The sequence below is a fragment of the Moschus berezovskii genome, chromosome 11, assembly GCF_049115385.1.
Source record: "Moschus berezovskii isolate FMDL1 chromosome 11, NW_MosBer_1.0, whole genome shotgun sequence".
Classification (NCBI taxonomy): Eukaryota; Metazoa; Chordata; class Mammalia; order Artiodactyla; family Moschidae; genus Moschus; species Moschus berezovskii.
In genome coordinates this window covers 7,338,708-7,359,055 of record NC_142470.1, presented here as the reverse complement: position 1 = coordinate 7,359,055, position 20,348 = coordinate 7,338,708, and the positions used below count along the sequence as shown (strand labels likewise).

At 53.1% G+C, this 20,348-nt stretch overlaps 1 protein-coding gene across 1 annotated transcript; it reads left to right on the top strand.

The window, feature by feature from the left end:
* The first annotated feature begins 8,856 nt into the window (after positions 1-8,856).
* Positions 8,857-19,678, top strand: DOLPP1 (dolichyldiphosphatase 1). The gene is made up of 8 exons (XM_055399040.2): positions 8,857-8,950; positions 14,216-14,316; positions 14,529-14,613; positions 14,704-14,803; positions 15,031-15,129; positions 15,657-15,785; positions 16,272-16,361; positions 18,214-19,678. Exons 1-8 carry the CDS (start codon positions 8,875-8,877, stop codon positions 18,248-18,250), a joined length of 717 nt encoding a protein of 238 aa, XP_055255015.1. The 5' UTR covers positions 8,857-8,874; the 3' UTR covers positions 18,251-19,678.
* The last annotated feature ends 670 nt before the right edge of the window (positions 19,679-20,348 follow it).

Sequence of the window (20,348 nt, the reverse complement as noted above, 5' to 3'; positions counted from 1 at the left end):
TTCACTTTCATGCATTGGAGAAGGAAATGGCAACCCACTCCAGTGTTCTTGCCTGGAGAATCCCAGGGATGAGGGAGCCTGGTGGGCTGCCGTCATGGGGTCGCACAGAGTCAGACATGACTGATGCGACTTAGCAGCAGCAGCAGCATTTGTTCACCAAGTATTCACTGGGTGCCTACTGTGTGCCAAGCACAACTCTAGGTGTCACCTGGGCAGCGGTGGGGGCACTGGAGCCAGCTTGCACGCTATCTGCTAGCAAGAGCTGACTGCTCATCTTGTCCCAACTCCTGGTCTGGTGCCATCACAGCAGTGGCTGGAAAGTGGCCACAGGAGAGTGTTTACATGGAAATCAGTGCATGCTGCAAACCAGGGAAGCTTGTGGGCTTCCTTGGTGGCTCATTGGTAAAGAATCTGCCTGTAATACAAGAGACCCAAGTTCCATCCCTGAGTTGGGAAGATCCCCTGAAGAAGGGAATGGCTACCCACTCCAGTATTCTGGCCTGGAGAATTCCACTGACTGTACAGTCCATGGGGTCACAGAGAGTCAGACACGACTGAGCGAGTTTCACTTTTTTAAAAAACATTTTTGAATTGACAGTTTTACATATTTTTTAATATTTATATTTATTTATTTATACAGCTGCGCCAGGTCTTAGTTGGGGCATGTGTAACTCTTGGTTGCTGCATGTGGGATCTGACCAGGGATCCTTGCAATGGGAGTGCGGAGTCTTAGCCACTGGACCATCAGAGGAAGTCCCAGACAATGTGTCTTGAGGACTTGCCTCCATGGTGTCTGGAATGCCAGGCTCTGACTTCTCAATTCAGTTCAGTCGCTCAGTCGTGTCCGACTCTTTGCGACCCCATGAATCACAGCACGCCAGGCCTCCCTGTCCATCACCAACTCCCGGAGCTCACTCAAACTCATGTCCATCGAGTCGGTGATGCCATCCAGCCATCTCATTCTCTGTCGGCCTTTCTCCTCCCACCGCCAATTCCCCCCAGCATCAGAGTCTTTTCTAGTGAGTCAACTCGTCGCATGAGGTAGCCAAAGTATTGGAGTTTCAGCTTTAACATCAGTCCTTCCAATGAACACCCAGGACTGATCTTTAGAATGGACTGGTTGGACCTCCTTGCAGTCCAAGGGACTCTCAAGAGTCTTCTCCAGCACCACAGTTCAAAAGCATCAATTCTTCAGTGATCAGCTTTCTTCACAGTCCAACTCTCACATCCATACGACCACTGGAAAAACCACAGCCTTGACTAGACGGACCTTTGTTGGCAAAGTAATGTCTCTGCTTTTTAATATACTATCTAGGTTGGTCATAACTTTCCTTCCAAGGAGTAAGTGTCTTTTAATTTCATGGCCGCAATCAGCATCTGCAGTGATTTTGGAGCCCAAAAAAAGAAAGTCTGACACTGTTTCCACTGTTACCCCATCTATTTCCCATGAAGTGATGGGACCGGATGCCATGATCTTTGTTTTCTGAATGGTGAGCTTCAAGCCAACCTTTTCACTCTCCTCTTTCACTTTCATCAAGAGGCTTTTTAGTTCCTCTTCACTTTCTGCCATAAGGGTGGTGTCATCTGCATATCTGAGGTTATTGATATTTCTCCCAGCAATCTTGAGTCCAGCTCGTGCTTCTTCCAGCCCAGCGTTCCTCATGATGTACTCTTCATATAAGTTAAACAAGCAGGGTGACAACATACAACCTTGACGTACTCCTTTTCCTATTTGCAACCAGTCTGTTCTTCCATGTCCAGTTCTAACTGTTGCTTCCTGACCTGCATATAGGTTTCTCAAGAGGCAGGTCAGGTGGTCTGGGATTCCCATCTCTTTCAGAATTTTCCACAGTTTATTGTGATCCACACAGTCAAAGGCTTTGGCATAGTCAATAAAGCAGAAATAGATGTTTTTCTGGAACTCTCTTGCTTTTTCCATGATCCAACGGATGTTGGCAATTTGATCTCTGGTTCCTCTGCCTTTTCTAAAACCAGATTGAACATCTGGAAGTTCACGGTTCACATATTGCTGAAGCCTGGCTTGGAGAATTTTGAGCATGACTTTATCAGCCTGTGAGATGAGTGCAATTGTGCGGTAGTTTGAGCATTCTTTGGCATTCCCTTTCTTTGGGATTGGAATGAAAACTGACCTTTTCCAGTCCTGTGGCCACTGCTGAGTTTTCCAAATTTGCTGGCATATTGAGTGCAGCACTTTCACAGCATCGTCTTTCAGGATTTGAAATAGCTCAACTGGAATTCCATCACCTCCACTAGCTTTGTTTGTAGTGATGCTCTCTAAGGCCCACTTGACTTCACATTCCAAGATGTCTGGCTCTAGGTGAGTGATCACACCATCGTGACTATCTTGGTTGTGAAGATCTTCTTTGTACAGTTCTTCTGTGTATTCTTGCCACCTCTTCTTAATATCTTCTGCTTCTGTTAGGTCCATACCATTTCTGTCCTTTATCGAGCCCATCTTTGCATGAAATGTTCTCTTGGTATCTCTAATTTTCTTGAAGAGATCTCTAGTCTTTCCTATTCTGTTGTTTTCCTCTATTTCATCGCATTGATCGCTGAGGAAAGCTTTCTTATCTCTCCTTGCTATTCTTTGGAACTCTGCATTCAGATCCTTATATCTTTCCTTTCCTCCTTTGCTTTTCGCTTCTCTTCTTTTCACAGCTATTTGTAAGGCCTCCCCAGACAGCCATTTTGCTTTTTTGTATTTCTTTTCCATGGGGATGGTCTTGATCCCTGTCTCCTGTACAATGCCATGAACCTCCATTCATAGTTCATCAGGCACTCTACCTATCAGATCTAGTCCCTTAAATCTATTTCTCACTTCCACTGTATAATCATAAGGGATATGATTTAGGTCATACCTGAATGGTCTAGTGGTTTTCTCTACTTTCTTCAATTTAAGTCTGAATTTGGCAATAAGGAGTTCATGATCTGAGTCACAGTCAGCTCCTGGTCTTGTTTTTGCTGACTGTATAGAGCTTCTCCATCTTTGGCTGCAAAGAATATAATCAATCTGATTTCGGTGTTGACTATCTGGTGATGTCCACGTGTAGAATCTTCTCTTGTGTTGTTGTAAGAGGGTGTTTGCTATGACCAGTGCGTTCTCTTGGCAAAACTCTATTAGCCTTTGCCCTGCTTCATTTCGTGCTCTAAGGCCAAATCTGTCTGTTATTCCAGGTGTTTCTTGACTTCCTACTTTTGCATTCCAGTCCCCTATAATGAAAAGGACATCTTTTGGGGTGTTAGTTCTAAAAGGTCTTGTAGGTCTTCATAGAACCGTTCAACTTCAGCTTTTTCAGCGTTACTGGTTGGGGCAGAGGCTTGGATTACTGTAATATTGAATAGAAACGAACAGAGATCATTCTGTCATTTTTGAGATTGCATCCAAGTACTGCATTTCGGACTCTTTTGTTGACCATGATGGCTACTCCATTTCTTCTAAGGGATTCCTGCCCACAGTAGTAGATATAATGGTCATCTGAGTTAAACTCACCCATTCCAGTCCATTTAGTTCACTGATTCCAAGAATGTTGACGTTCACTCTTGTCATCTCCTGTTTGACCACTTCCAATTTGCCTGGATTCGTGGACCTAACATTCCAGGTTCCTATGCAATATTGCTCTTTACAGCATCGGATCTAGCTTCTATCATTGGTCACATCCACAACTGGGTATTGTTTTAACTTTGGCTCCATCCCTACATTCTTTCTGGAGTTATTTCTCCACCGATCTCCAGTAGCATATTGGGCACCTACCGACCTGGGGAGTTCCTCGTTCAGTATCCTATCATTTTGCTTTTTCATCCTGTTCATGGGGTTCTCAAGGCAAGTATACTGAAGTGGTTTGCCATTCCCTTCTCCAGTGGACCACATTCTGTCAGACCTCTCCACCATGACCCGCCCGTCTTGGGTGCCCCACACGGCATGGCTTAGTTTCATTGAGTTAGACAGGGCTGTGGTCCGTGTGATCAGATCGACTAGTTTTCTGTGATTGTGATTTCAGTGTGCCTGCCCTCTGATGCCCTCTCGCAATACCCGCCATCTTACTTGGGTTTCTCTTACCTTGGTCGTGGGGTATCTCTTCACGGCTGCTCCAGCAAAGTGCAGCCGCTGTTCCTTACCTTGGACAAGGGGTATCTCCTCATGGCCACCCCTCCTGACCTTGAATGTGGAGTAGCTCCTCTCGGCCCTCCTGCGCCCGCGCAGCCACTGCCACTTGGATGTGGGGTAGCTCCTCTCGGCTGCTGGCCCTGACCTCAGGCGTGGGGTAGCTCCTCTCGGCCGCGCCCCTGACCTCAGGCGAGGGGTAGCTCCTCTCGGCCACTTCCCCTGACCTCGGGCGAGGGGTAGCTCCTCTCGGCCGCCTCCCCTGACCTCGGGCAAGGGTAGCTCCTCTCGGCCGCCACCCCTGACCTCAGGCGAGGGATAGCTCCTCTCGCCACTCCTGCGCAGTGGCAGCCTGGAGCTCTCGGCCACCGCCCCTGACCTCGGAGCCTCTAATACACAATGAGTGGCTCCTCTCAGAGGTTTTGAAGACCAAACTGTCACTTCTACTTTGAGTCCATTTGTCTTTCTTCTTTGCATCTTAAGGATCGAGGAGTCTCACAGCATCCACGGCAATAACAGTTTCTCCAAGGTGTCGCCCTTCTTATGCTTTATCCTTCTCTCTTCACCCCTGATGCCGAGACATGGTCTGGCAACCACCTAGGAACTTGAACAGTCCTTGAAATGCGTGAACGAACTTCTAGAGGGCGGCAGCTGACAAATTTCAGAGAAACAGGCCTGAAGAGGGGAAGAGATTTTTCCTAGGGACTTTGAGTGCATGCCAGGGTGGCGAGGGTGTGGTGCACAGGGTTAGACTGTGCCCCTCTAATCTGGGGGCTGTCCTGTTGGTAAACTCCCGAGGAGGCCAAAGAGAAAGGCCAGCTCTGCTCGGGACTGCTGGGGCTGGTCTGAGGACTCCTGTGGGCCGTGGGAGGAGGCAGTCCTCAGTTTGGTTGACAGGATGCAGGGTGGTTCAGAACCTGGGCCTGCCCATCCAGTAGAACAGGATTGAAAGCCTGGCTCTGTGACACATTAGCCGGGTGACCTGGCAAGTGGTGGGACACTCAGAGCCTTACTGTCCTCAGCTATAAACTGAGCATAATGAAGAGCTGCCTTACAGTCTGCAGTGGGGGTAACACCGGTGATTAAGGATGGAGAAACTCCCAGGATGCTCAGAGATACCAGGGGCATCGCTGGTCCACCTCTCAGCTCAGGGAGGAGGCGGGTGGCTCCTGCAGCCTCCCAGGGCTCCCCTCACAGCATTCATGCCTGCACCACCCAGGTCCTCATCCACACGGCGGGTCTGACCTGTCATCTCATGGGACCCTGCCCTGGCTCCTAGGCACATCTCCATTGGAAAAGCAGCCCTCGTTACACCAAAGATCTGCAGGAGGCTGTTCCTAGAAACACTGTTCCTAACCTCCTAGATCTGGAAACACCCCAAAGTCCAGTCAGACTCGAATGGAAAGTCAACCATGGTGCGTTCACAATGTGGAGCTTTACACAGTGAGCGTGAGTGAACTACAGCCAGAGGTTTCATCACAGATCTCACAATGCTGATGAAAGGAGCCATGCCCCCAAAGTACACACTGTAGGAGTCAGCTTACAGAAAGTACCCAAAGCAGACTGACCCAATGTATGGGGCTGGCAGTGGGGTCAGTGGTCACCCTGGGGTTGACTAGATGGGGTGTCAGGAGCTCCTGGAGCTCTGGTTCTCGATCTATGGGGCTGTTAACAGGTGGACAGAGTTTGTGAAACGTCATCAAGCTATACACATTCAATTTCTGGGTTTTCCTGTATGAAAGGTATGCTTTTTGCTTTTTTTTTTTTCCCCAAAGGCAAAACCAAACCAAACAACGGTCATCTTTCAAGGACCCCTTCATGGTCACCAAGAGTGGTCCTCAACATTTTGGGAGGCCAGGCCCCTGCTGGGTCCCTCTCTGCCTGCCCCTCACCTCTCCCTTGCCCATTTCATTGTGCTGTTCCCTCCACCAGGAAAACCCCACCCCAGCTAACTCCCTCTCATTGTATAGTTCCTCACCCTGGCCACTTCCTCCTCAACACTCTTTCTGAGGTGAGAAGATCCTGGCTTTCAGCGACTTGGCTTCTCCCCCATGAAATGCCTTCTAACCACGGAGGGGCAAAGCAGCCAGACGGAGCAGCCCGATCCCAGGGAACTATTCTGGGAAACTCACAGCTCACACCTCCTGCCTCTCAGAAGCTAACAGAGGCAGTGCCTGAGGCAGATGAGGGCAGGTGGCAGGGAATTGGGGCCCGCTGACCCAGACAAGCCCAGGCTGGGCTGGATGGGGCACTGAGTCCAGCTGAGGAGTCCCGGGGAACCTCCTGGCTCGCTGGTGGGTTCTGAGTCACCATCATCCCCCTAGTCTTTCTAGTCCCGTCCATGGTGTGGACTCGAGCTGCCTGGCTGGTTCTCAGAGCAAGCCACTCTGGTCAGGGAGCCACTCCACTGTATTCTCACTTCTCCTGACATGCAATTAGGCTGTCTATCAGGCACGACTTCTAGCATCGGCCTGGGCCAGGCTCCAATACATAACAACCCCTGACTTCACATTGCCCAGGTCTTCACCAACTATGGGCTCAACCAGTTATATCAGAATCCCGGGGAACAAGAATGTAGACTCCAAGGTTGTAGACCAGATCAATCCAGGTGCCATTTTCTCCCCCCACCCCAGATCAGTTTTATTGGTCAGGTTTTCTTTAAGTTATGTATCACAGTTTCCTGCTTCATATATCTTATATATATTTTTTCTTTCTTTTTTGTTTTTTTTTTAATTATCAAAGTATGATAACAAATTTACAGGAGACTTGGGAAATACAGAAAAAAGTTACATATAGTTCCACTATATATTACAATTATTTTAAAGTAGATAAATTAAGATTTTTAGTTGGAGTTTCAGTATCACACTCTCAAAAATTAATAGCATGAATAGACAGAAAATTAGAAGGATATAGTAGGCCTGAAAAGCACTATAAATCAACTCAACATAATTAAGATTTATACTATTTTCACACACCAGCAGGATACAAATTCTATTCAAGTTCCCATGACTATACACCAGGAGACACTGAAACATATCCAGGGACATAAAACAAGGTGCAAAAATTTCATGGTGTAAAGGTATTGAAATCATACCGAGTCTAACATCATTGTGGAATTATGTTAGAAATCAATATCAAAAGATGCTTGAAAATAACTCATATTTTCAAGTGCAATGGGACATTTACCAAGATCTTTGACTTACCCATTTAAAACCTCAATAAAGTTAAAAGACTGAAAAAAACAGAGGGTGACTGCAGAGAAGAAAGCATTTAAATGAGAAATTAATATCAAAATGATAAATTAGTACCAAAGATACCTTAAACCCCATGTATTTGGAAATTAAATGTCCACTTTTAAATGGGTGTATCTAAGAAGCCATAACAAGGAAAATTAGAAAATATTTGTAGCAGAATAAAAGTTTTGAAAAGAGAATTGATCAGAATTTGTTGCATGCAGCTGAAGCTGCTCAAGCAGGCCCCATTTTCTACAAGCTGATCTTGGCAGCTGCATGAATTCAAAGAACCATTGTTTACTGGGAGAGACAGACAAGGAGCCAGTTACAGTCCAGCGGTAGTCAGTGCTGTGGTAGGAGAGGGGATGCAACGGTGGGAGCCCAGTGAAAACCCCTTTCCTGGCCGTGGAAACCTCTAAGTGAGATCAGACACCTGAGCCAGACTTGGCCAGGCAGAGGAGGGCAGAAGAAGCGACGCATTCCAGGCAGACAGAACAGCATGTTCAAAGGAGAGTAGACAAGAAGAGCCGGGCACCTTACCTGGACTGTAAGCCCTGCAATCTAGCTGGAGAGATAGTGAGGGTAGGAGAGGGAGAGGAGGGCGCTAAGGCCTGGTTAATTCATGCAATGCCTTGTAGGACACTGAGAGGAATGCTTTGCGAAAACTGAGGTATAGGTGTTTGCTTCCAAGATGCCTCATTAAGCAGCATAAATGTGACTGAATCAGTGTTAACCGAATGCAATGAGGGACGGAGTCTCTTAATTTCAATTACGCATCCATTCAGCATTAGTTAAGCTTCTGTCCCATAAAGCATCTTTGGGGGTCTGACTTGTTCATCCCGCCCCGGGATTTCCCTCTCCCACCCCGCCTCCCACCTTTAATAGAAAGGTCGTCCATCTTTTGTGATCTGTCCTGTTGCCAGTAATTAAAAAGGGCAAAGGAAAACAAATTTCCCTTGAGTCTCTGGCCTCAGTTTAATCACATAACTAAGAGTAGATGAATTCAGATCCCAACATGCTGAGGTTGCCACCCCTCTTCGAGCACGCGCTCTGACGGGAGCCCAGGCACATGCAGACCCTGGGCGGGATCAGAGTACTGAGGAAGTCTTCACTCCGCTCAGGTCCCTGCAAAACCAAAGCTCCCACCAAAAGTTCAACACGCCCCCCAAGCTAGAGGCTGATTGGCCCGCCCTAGGCACACAGCGAGCCGGTCTCACCTTCTGATTGGCTGTTCTGCTCCCTGTTGTGCGCCGAAACCCTCCTCTTCTCTGATTGGTCAGACACTTACCTGCGCTCGCCCCGGATTGGGCGCTGACTGGGACGGTTAACAGGCTCCTAGGGGCCCTGCGTTCTGATTCGCCGTTAGGGCCAGCCCCACGGCCTGCACGCTGAATGGCTGCGCCGCTACCTGTATCGGTCTCCGATTGGGTGAGCGGAGCCTCCCCGGCGTGATAGGTCAGGACCACCGCCCCCCTGGCTCCCCATTGGCTGCTGGGCGAAGCCCGGTCTCCGGGTAAGATGGCAGCGGACGGACAGTGCTCGCTCCCCGCTTCATGGCGGCCGGTGACCCTCACCCACGTCGAATATCCTGCAGGTAAAAGGCAACCCCGCCTCCGAGGACGACTTCCCGAGGCCGGCCTGTCAGTGCCTGGTGCTCCGGCAGGCGCAAGCCCGCGGAGGGGATCCCGGAGCACCCGGGTGGGAACTGTCAAATAGTGAGCCATGGAGGGGTTCGGCCGGCGCGCGCGCCGCGCAGGCGCAGTGGTGTGACGATGAGCTGGGCGAAATTGTGAGCGTCTCTAGCGCACTCTGCGGCTGCGCGTCCGGGGAGCTCCCCTGAGTCCCGGGGCGCCGGTGGGCTGTCATGGGGCGGTGGTCTGGGTGAGGTGGGAAAGGATAACTGGCCTGGACCAGGGCCTTTCTTCCTTGCCCTTCTCGGAGCCGGAGAAGCTGGACTTTCTCCCCGGCGCGTAGGGAGTGCCTGCTTTCTGCAAGCAGTGCTGTTGGGCAGCCGTAAGAAAGAGCTCTCCATTGCTGGGAGTGTGCAAATCGAGGCCAGGCAGCCAGCTCTTCGCTGTTGGAGTACTTCTGATGCCACGCCCTGGGCAGGGCACTGCTCCACAACTCAGGGGACCTGGCGGGTGGGGGCAGACAACCTTTGGAGCTTCCCATCGGACCCAGCTCTAGAAGCTCAGGGCTTTCTACCTGGCAGGTCTTGGAGTGACCTGTTCCGAAGGCGGTTTAGTAGAGTCCTGCAGAGCTTAGGCCTTGGGGTCAGAGTTCAAGCCGTGGTCTTGTGCAAGTGACTTCACCCCTCTGTGCCTTTTCAAAGTGGAACTGATCACAGTGCCCTCCTTTCTGGTGGTGGTGCGAGAATCAGAAACAGGAGGTATGAGAAATGCAGAGTACAGTGCCTGGCATAGAGTAAACATTCAAGAAATTACTGCAGTGAACGTGATCCCGGCTTCCTAGGACCTCTCAAGCCCTCGCCTCCATCTCTGTTTAGGATGGTTGGGTGTCGGGTGAGGCTGGCAGGGGGGATACTCTCAGTGAGCCCTGGGGCCCCAGGAAGGGCCTGCTCGTGCAGAGACGTGAGAAGCTTGCTCTGCTGAGGGCCCCAGGGCTGGATGCCAGGGAACTTTGACCCTAGGTGTTCTGGGTTCTATTGGGGGGTGAGGCGGCCCTACTGTTGCTCTAGCTTGCCATCTGCCTGCCTGCCCACCGTTCACCCGTCATTCATTCAGCTGGTGTCCACTGAGCGCCTCCCGAATGCCAGGCCCTGGGCTTACTCTGTGTTTTGAATGGTGAACAGATGGATATGTCCCTGAACTCCTGGACTGTGGGAGGAAAAAAAAAAACAAACCCCACTCTACAGGAGGGAAACTGTGGCCTGGAAAAGGGAAGAGTCTTGCCCTGAGGTCTCAGCACCTTCATGATTTCCTCTTCCTGGGCAGGGAGTAGCTTTTCTGGGTGCTTACGGTGAGAGGAAGGAACCTGGCAGATGTGAGCAGCATGACTCAGGCTGTGATGAAGGACCCTTTTCAGGGACCAGAGGAGAGACCTGGCTGAGCCTGAGGACCTCTTCTCTGGGGATCTCCTGCTGCTGCTGCTGCTAAATCACTTCAGTCGTGTCCGACTCTGTGTGACCCCATAGACGGCCTCCCCCGTCCTTGGGTTTCTCCAGGCAAGAACACTGGAATGGGTTGCCATTTCCTTCTCCAATGCATGAAAGTGAACAGTGAAAGTGAAGTCGCTCAGTTGTGTCCGACTCTTAGTGACCTCATGGACTGCAGCCTACCAGGCTCCTCCGTCCATGGGGTTTTCCAGGCAAGAGTACTGGAGTGGGGTGCCATTGCCTTCTCCGCTGGGGGTCTCCTCAGTTCAGTTCAGTCGCTCAGTCGTGTCTGACTCTTTGCAACCCCATGAATCACAGCACGCCAGGCCTCCCTGTCCATCACCAACTCCTGGAGTTCACTCAAACTCATGTCCATCGAGTCGATGATGCCATCCAGCCATCTCATTCTCTGTCGTCCCCTTCTCCTCCCATCCCCAATCCTTCCCAGCATCAGAGTCTTTTCCAGTGAGTCAACTCGTCGCATGAGGTGGCCAAAGTATTGGAGTTTAGCTTTAGCATCAGTCCTTCCAGTGAACACCCAGGATTGATCTCCTTTCGAATGGACTGGTTGGATCCCCTTGCAGTCCAAGGGACTCTCAAGAGTCTTCTCCAGCACCACAGTTCAGACGCATCAATTTTTCAGTGATCAGCTTTCTTCACAGTCCAACTCTCACATCCATACGTGACCACTGGAAAAACCATAGCCTTGACTAGACGGACCTTTGTTGGCAAAGTAGTGTCTCTGCTTTTTAATATACTATCTAGGTTGGTCATAACTTTCCTTCCAAGGAGTAAGCGTCTTTTAATTTCATGGCTGCAATCTGCATCCGCAGTGATTTTGGAGCCCAAAAAAAGAAAGTCTGACACTGTTTCCACTGTTACCCCATCTATTTCCCATGAAGTGATGGGACCGGATGCCATGATCTTTGTTTTCTGAATGTTGAGCTTCAAGCCAACCTTTTCACTCTCCTCTTTCACTTTCATCAAGAGGCTTTTTAGTTCCTCTTCACTTTCTGCCATAAGGGTGGTGTCATCTGCATATCTGAGGTTATTGATATTTCTCCCGGCAATCTTGATTCCAGCTTGTGCTTCTTCCAGCCCAGTGTTCCTCATGATGTACTCTGCATATAAGTTAAATAAGCAAGGTGACAATATACAGCCTTGACGTACTCCTTTTCCTATTTGGAACCAGTCTGTTCTTCCATGTACAGTTCTGACTGTTGCTTCCTGACCTGCATACAGGTTTCTCAAGAGGCAGGTCAGGTGGTCTGGTATTCCCATCTCTTTCAGAATTTTCCACAGTTTATTGTGATCCACACAGTCAGAGGCTTTGGCATAGTCTCCTAGTCCCCTGCTAATTCTCCTGTGACCCCCCTGCACTTCTCCTTCACACCCCTCATCACACTGACTCTTGTTTCCTTCCTCTATTCATTTAACATCATTTTGTTTTTGTTTAGTTGCTAAGTTGTGTCTGACTCTTGGCGACCCCATGGACTGTAGCCCGCCAGGCTCCTCTGTCCTTGGAATTCTCCAGGCAAGAATACTGGAGTGGGTTGTCATTTCCTCCTCCAGGGGATCTTCCCAACCCAGAGATCAAACCCGTGTCTCCTGCATTGGCAGACAGATTCTTTACCGTTGAACCACCAGGGAAGCCCTAACATCATTTTAGAGCCCAGTTAAGTGTCGAGTGCTGTGCTGGGTTTGGGGGTCGAGTCGGGTGTAGAGATCGCACTCCAGCACTCATGGTGCCTGCTTTCTAGAGAGAGAGACAGATACTGGACAGATGTCTCCACTAATGAGTGGTGTCATAAAGGATGCCCTGGTTACAGATTCTGAGAGCTCTGCAGTGGCAGGAAAGTATCTTTTATGTTATTTTTTTGTCACTGTGGTGGGTGCTTAATTTATGTTGTGTTAACTCAGACAGCCTCCCAGGTGCGGGAAACTGTGCAAGAGTCCGGAAGTAGGGCAGAGCCTGGTGTATTCAGGGAACTAGAATGTAGTCCCTGGAACTGGAGCAGAGGGTGGGAGGGAAGCAGGGCCACGATTGCAGGGTGTGATGAGCTGGGCTGAGGTGGGACTTATCCCAAGGGCAGAGAGAGCCACTAGGGGCTTCGATCAGAGAATGGTGAGGCCAGAGTCACTGAGAACATCTGCAACAAGTTCCAAAGGTAGCACTTGCTGTGGGACAGGCCATGGAGGTGGCCAAAGGTTTGGGGGTGCCAGCCACTTCCTGTCTGCACGACCCAGTGTCCTGGACACCAGGTGGATAGCTGAGAGACCCAGAATCTCAGGGCTGGAAGGGGCTGGGCCACTGTGTGGATGAGGAGACAGAGTCCCGGAAGAGGGGAGAGCCTCACCCCGGTGTCACTCAGCAGGCCTGGGGCAGTACTATCTGACCTGTTCTCCAAGGCCAGTTCAAAGCCAGCCCTACCCTGGGTAAGTGTGGGCAAGGCCAGGTGTGTGCCCATCTCTTCAGCCTGGAAGCAGGGCTCGGCCCTGTGTGGGTACTTCCCTGCTGCCTGCACGAGGCCAGGCTGGTGGTGGGGCCATTTCTTGATGCTGGGTTCTCCAAACCTAAAAGTGCCCTGAGTGCCAGCGACCAAGCCGGGCATCACACAGGCCTGGCCATGTCAAAGCTCCCATGGCTGGAGGAGGTGGGTACTGATATCCCTGGTTCACGGGTGAAAGAGCTGCAGGTCAGGGAGGTAAAGTCCTTGCCGGAGTCCGTGTAGCCACCAGTGCTGGAGCGGGCACTGAACCTCACACTCTGACCCCAGAGTGGCCACATAGCCGCCCTGCCTCCAGTGGCAAGGGCAGCCTTTGGACTCAGTGTCAGCCCTGCCCTTGAGCAAGGGGGCAGCTGCCTCTTGTTGGTTCTCTTCAGGATCCTCACACTGCCTCCCCTCCCAGGCCTTTCTGGGGGTAGAAAGCAGCAGCCGGTAGGCGGCCATTTTTTTTGCCAGTAGACAGGCAGCGGGTAGCCGTTACTGCAACAGGCGGCCGTAGTGGGCAAAGCAGACCAGCCTTGCTCCCTGTCCGAGTCTGCAGTGTAGACCCAAGTCCATGTGCTGTCCAGAGAGTGCCAGGTTCCCCTGGAGGCCCAGGGCTTGGCTGGGGCCATCTCAGCACAGTGCTGTGTTCCAGAGGCATCCATGTGCCTGCTGGCTGTCTCCTGGTCCAGAGTCCAGCCTCTGGGGCCCGACAAAGCCAGGTTCACATTCCTGCTTTGGCGAGATGATGGGTAAGTTTAGTCCAGTTCAGTCGCTCAGTCGTGTCCGACTCTTTGCGACCCCATGGACTGCAGCAGACCAGGCCTCCCTGTCCATCACCAATTCCTGGAGTTTACTCAAGCTCATATGTCCATTGAGTCGGTGATGCCATCCAACCATCTCATCCTCTGGATTTTAGTCAGATCCTGCTTCGTTCCTGCTTGTGTGACTTTGGACCAATCATGCAACTTCTTTGGGACTCAGTGCCTTCATCTGTAGAATGGACCCAGTGACATACTCACTTTACACTCACGATCTGTGAATTTGAGGGCTCACTAAACTCCCCGGTACACTGCGTCTGTGACCGAGGTGGTGTGGTCAGTCAGTACCCAGAGGTGTCCCCGGTCACCTGGCCCTGCCCTCTGGGGCCCTGATGGGACCACCTGTCTGACCCAGGTCCGACTTGACTTGCTGGGGGCCAGGCTGTCTTCGATGGCCGTGCCCTGTCCTCATCTTGTCCTCCCTGTCTTCCTAGGTGACCTCTCTGGCCACGTCCTTGCCTACCTGAGCCTCAGCCCCGTATTTGTCATTGTTGGTTTTGTGACCCTCATTATATTCAAACGTGAGCTGCACACGGTGAGTGAGTCCCACTCCCTCGCGGCCCCACCCCGGGTAGGAGGGACCTCCCCATCCCATCGCAGGTGCTTTGCTTTCCCTTCCATGCTGCCACCTGTCTTGAAGTGTGTGGAGCCTCCTGGCTGGTTCCAGGTTGTCCCCGGGGCTGGGAGGCTCTGTCAGAGGCCAGCAGGTTACCCAGAGGCGCAACTGACCACACGTCTTCTCAGCAGATCTCGTTCCTGGGGGGCCTGGCGCTCAACGAGGGGGTCAACTGGCTGATCAAACACGTCATCCAGGAGCCACGGCCCTGTGGAGGTAGGGCCCGGGTGTCGGGAGTCCCCCAGGTGAGGGCGTCCCTGGGAGGCCCGTGTCCCCTCACCATGCCCTGTTCTCTCTCCTCCCCAGGGCCCCACATGGCAGTGGGCACCAAGTACGGGATGCCCTCCAGCCACTCCCAGTTTATGTGGTTCTTCTCCGTCTATTCTTTCCTTTTTTTGTATTTAAGGTGAGCCTCTGCCCTGGCTGAGCTCTGCCAGGGACCCAAAGTGCTGTGAGCACTTGGGATGCCTGCTGGCTGGGGCTTGGCCTCTTCCGGGGGTGAGAGGAGCTCCAGCAAAGGCAGGAGGTGCCCAGGGAACCTGCGGATGGAGGCCAGGGGCTGTGTGTGTGTGGGGGTGGGGGCCGGGGCCCCAGGCTGTGGGCTGAGGCCACCTGACAGGGTTGTTTTCCCAGAATGCACCAAACGAACAATGCCAGGTTCCTGGACTTGCTGTGGAGGCACGTGCTCTCTCTGGGTCTCCTCACCGTGGCCTTTCTAGTCTCCTACAGCAGGTACAGTGGGAGGGGGAGGCCCCCCACCCCTGCCCCCCAACCCCCCCCCCACTGAGGTCTGGCTGGATTCTGGGACCTCACGGTGGACCCGAGCCCTGGAACCTATGGGCAGGGTCGGAACGGCCCCCCCCACAGCCTCTCAGGTTAAAAGGCCAGGGCTCCAGCCGCCCCCTGCTACCCAATCCTTGCTCTCTCAGTGGGGCCTGTGGCCCTAGCGTCAGCCATCTGTTGCCGTGTCCTGAAGGAGCCCCTCACAGACAAACTTCCAAGTTCTAGGGCTGGACAAATCCCAGCCAAGCCGTCTCTTCACCTCTATAGAGTTGGGAGCCCCTGCTGGGGTGCGGCCCCTTGCCTGATTCCGGAAGCACCTCCGAGTCCGTGTGGTTCCAGGACTCTGTCCTCTCTGTGGGCATCTCCTGTGTGCGTGCAAGGATCCCTGGGGAAGCTGGCACTTGGGCACGGGGGCGCGGGCCGTACAGGCCTGTCTCTGGCTGGCTCTTGTGAACTTGCTTCTGTCCTTGACCCAGGGTCTACCTGCTGTACCACACCTGGAGCCAGGTGCTCTATGGGGGCATCGCTGGAGGCCTGATGGCTGTTGCCTGGTTTGTCTTCACCCAGGAGGTCCTCACCCCACTGTTCCCTAGGATAGCAGCCTGGTAACTGCCTCCCGCCCATGTTGCTGTCCCCTCTCCCCGCACCTTCCCACCTGGGCCCCTTCCTGCCAAGGGACCATCAGTGGGGGGACCCAGACATGCTGACCCCAGCTTCAGTCTCCCGGGGAGGGCCCCAGTGCCCAGGCCTCTTGTGGGCATCGGGAGCAGGGCTCACTCGCCTGGCTTCTGTCTCCCCCAGGGGTTTTCTCAGTCCAGAGGCCGAGGTGCCAGCCTCTGTCCTCGCCTGGCCTCTCGGGGACTTGGAAAGCAGCGTGTGTCCTTCTGGGCTGCATGTACCTTGGGGCCATGCCCCTGCCTGAGTGTCACACCTTTGGCCCATCTAGGTCTCTTGTGGCCCTGGGGGCTCAGGCCAGGCAAAGACTCTGATTGGCAGGGGGAAGGTGTGTTGGTGGCCCAGTGGTGGGGGGACATCCGGCTTGGTAACAGACCTTGATGTGGTCCTGGCTTTCTGGGTGTCTGTCTCTCCAGGCCTATCTCTGAGTTCTTCCTAATCCGAGACACGAGCCTTATTCCCAATGTCCTCTGGTTTGAATACACAGTAACCCGGGCAGAAGCCAGGTAAGTCAAGGGGACTGTAGTCACCAGGTCCTGGCTCAGTGGGGCACAGCCCTCAGGCAGCACCGCTCCCATTTCTGGAAGGTACCCCAAGAACCAGGCCTTTGTCTAAGCACTTTTCTTATACTGCCTCACTGAGTCCTCCTTGGGATCCCATTTTACAGATGAGAAAACTGAGGCTTAGAAAGGAGTCACTTGACTGAGGATATGCAGACCGCAGGTGTGGGAGCCAGACTGGGAACCCAGGCTGTTGGGCCCAGAGCCATGCTTTTAACCTCTGTGGCCCAGAACCAGAGAGCTGGGTGGCCAGGACTCTCAGGGGGGCCTGTGTGTCAACACCCCCTCGGGGCTGTTCTGTCCAGACCCTTTCCTCAGTTCAGTTCAGTTCAGTTCAGTCGCTCAGTCATGTCCGACTCTCCGCGACCCCACGGAAGGGTAAACTGAGGCACGGTGAGTTAGGGCTACTTGAGGTTGCACAGTGAGTCAGGATGGAGCTGACTTTGGTGCTTTCTGACTCAGCTCTCCTCTCCATGCACCTCAAATCCTGGGTGGGGTGCCAGCTGGGGTGGGGAAGGCCTGGCTCCTTTCCAGGTTCAGAGGGGAGCTGAGGCAAGGTTGGGCTCCCATGCAAGCCTGGGAGGTTTCCTGAGGAGCCCTGGGTTCTGGTGAGAGGAGCTACAGGGCGGGGTCCCTGCAGTCAGGACATGTGTTCAGGATATCATGGTCCATATTAATCCTAATGAACTTAGAGGTAAAGCCCTGTCTCCGCGAGGATAGGGGATTTGAGGGGGTTAGAACAGGCAATCCCGTTACTGGCGGGAGGCTGCAGCTGACCCAGGCTCTCCACCTGGCTCCTGGAGCTGCCCCGCCCCTCCCTTCATTCACCGAAACTTCCATGTGGCCCTGCTCTGTGCCAGGCTGTGTGCAGGGGGCAGGCACAGAGCAGGAGGGCAGTGGCCGACAGGGGATGGTCACGAGGAAGCAGGTGCCTACCTTCGTGACCAGTGCCTTGGTCTTGAGAGCCTGCGGCAGGAACGTGATGCGGGGGTGGGGTGGTTGGCCATGCTGGCTGGGCGTGGTGGGAGAAAGCGGGCCCATTGGAGTTGGGATTTGGCAGGGAGAATGCTCTTGGATAGGAAACAGCTTGTATAAAGCTTTTGAGTCAGCAGATAGAGGCAGATGTGGCCAGAGCCCAGGAGAAAAAGGGGGCTGACCAGGTGGGTAAGGCTGGGACCGCATCATACAGGACCTGTGGGTGCAGCTGGGTTTCTGCATTTCAGGTGGGACTCTTGACGAGCCCCATCCTCCTATCTGAACCTCAGCCAGGCCCTCCAGGGAACAGGACTGTCCCTGCTTCCCTCAGGTTCCTGAGCCCATTGTAGGCACAGCCACACCCCCTATCAGGTACTGAGATCCACTGGGTCAGCAGTTCCCCTCTCTTTGCTTCTATACATCCCAAAAGGAGAACTCTACTATCTTCTCATCTGTTTTGGTTGATAACAGAATCCCACTTGTAAGTGGGAGCTCCCCAGACTTTCTGGAATCCAGCCAGGTTCCTCGTGCCTCTGTTCTCTCATCCTGGCCCCAGCCTTGCCTGGTTCCTGGTTCTGCACTTGGACTCCAGAGCTGAGCACCTGGGGTGCAGGCCCAGCAGAAACACTGACCCTCTCTTTGCCCAAGTCCCAGGTCCCCAATCTCGAGCTCCGATTGGCCCGGCTCAAGCCGAATCCAGGGGCCCCTGGGAGTGGGCATTCACTCATTTTGATGGGATTGGGGGTAGGAAGGGGACAGCTGAGGGGCGGCTCACTGAACACCAGGAGGCCCCTCATTTGACTCCCCCACCCCCATTTTGTAGGAACAGACAGCGCAAGCTAGGGACGAAGCTGCAGTGACGGGTGAGCGTGGCTGGCTCCAGCCTCCAGATCTGGCCTGCATGATGCCTTGCAGGATGGATAGAATGACAGACAGAGGGACGAAGGAGAGACCTCTACAGACCCAAGTCACCGAGTGGAGCCTTTTTTTTGCTTATTTTAATTTTGATGAACAAAGTGGACCAAAGGGCTGAGCCAGCCCCTCAGCCAGGACCCTGGAGGGCCTGCTGCTGGGGGGGCGCCTCATGGCCAGAGACCCTCGCAGTGCTGCTGCCAGCCCCTGGTCGGGCAGAGAATGCCCTTGGCATGGGCATCGGGGTGTGGGGTAAGAAGGAGGGCTCTCACCTCTGGTCACAGGGCCAGGAAATCCAGGTGGTGTGAAAAATGCACCCTATTTATTTTTGGGTTTTGTCAAAGGCAGATGGGATTTTGGAGAGGAGGCTGGAAGAGCCTGCTGTGTGGGGGCCTTCCTGCGTACTGAGGGGTCCAGGTCAGCTCCCCAGGCCCTTTGCCCTGGGCCTAGAGGTGGCCTGCCTGGGGGCCCCCGGGGAGGGAGCATCCCCACACCCTTCCTGCCACCAATGCCATTCCAGAACCTCGGTCAGTGTTTCCTGCGTGGGGCCGGGCCCAGAGAAAGCGCGCGTCTGGCGCTGCTGTCCTTGTGTCCTGCCCGCATTGACCCTGTACCACAAGGGCTTTCTCTGGTCCCCTGTCCTCAAGACAGTGGTCCCTCTCTGACAGAAAGAGCCTGCACATGTGGGTGAGCAAACCCAAGCTGTTTACAGCTCTTTCCTGTCCCGCCGTCCAGCAGTGGTTTGTCTTCATCTCCACCCAAACTGCAGAGGGAGTGGGAACTGGCAAGGGGAGGAGTGAGGCGGCGGTGTCTACTGTCTTGTCCCCCACCCCCCGCCCACCCTCTGTGTGCTCTGAGCATTCCTCGTCCTTCCCACCCACTCTCAGAGGCCGGCAACCTGCTTGGGTTGCCCTGGCCTGTGTCTGGGGTGTGGCTCGCAGATCGCCAGGGCCCAGATCGGAGACCAGCTCCTCCCAGTCTTGGAAGTCTCTTTGAAATGGAGTTGTGGAGAGGAGATGCTTCCAGACTCGGAAGCTTCTAGAGCTGAACCAGGCTGCTCGGGACCTGCGTTCCGATCCCCACCCTCCCACACCCCCCCACCTTTTCTTTATGGAGGTTATTAACCTGCTGCTGAAGCACAATATTTTGGTGCTTTCTTTTCTCATTTGTTCAAGACAGTGTCCACAGGCATTCCAGACGCCAGGACCAGGGGCCTAGTTTTGGGGAAGGTTGGTCGGTCCCCACATTTTCCTTTCCTTCCCTTATTTTTATTTTTTACTTTTTTTGCCTGAGACAAGCCAAGTGTGAGGTGGTTTGACTTAAGAAAAATCAATGAAATTGTTTACTATTGTTTTAAAATAAAATCTTGAACTCTGGCAGCTTGAGTACGTTGACTGAGCTGATGGGAGGGGGCTGGGGCACAGCCATGCGGACACATGACCCTGAGGGGCAAGGGTGTGTGGCCAAGACCAAAAAATAGTAAGGATCTCCGAGCCATCTAGTCCCCTCCAGCCCCCAAAGCCAGGATGGGAATGGCCTCTGCGATACTTCGCACCGGGATCTGGGGTCAGCTCCCTGCCGCCACGTTTTTTTCAGCACCCCTGTCTACCCCTGTGTCGTCCTGGCTGGCTCTGCTCTCTCTCACTAAGCCTGGCTTTTCCTCTGTGTGACTGATGGCCCTTGAGGACGGAGGACAACCAGCATATCTGTCCTTCCTCAGCTTCTGCCAGGATAAACAGCTCTACCCCTTGTTGAACTCACTACTTGAGTTGCAGACAGGCTTTGAAAGAAGTAACTGCAAACTGACTTGGGTTTTGGAGACCTTGTAGGAGTGAAATGAACACAAGTCATTTCAAGGGTCCAGAGTGGGGGTTCTAACCCTTCCTTAATTCATTAAAGCTGATTCAGAAGAGCTTCACCCTTAGGGTGAAGGTGAATCAGAAGTAATCCCATCCTCCCATGAGCTCGAAGGCTGGGTTTGGGTGCCCCACCATGGTCCACAGAACCTTGACACTTAGTTCAGGTGACCTCACCCCATGTGGGTGG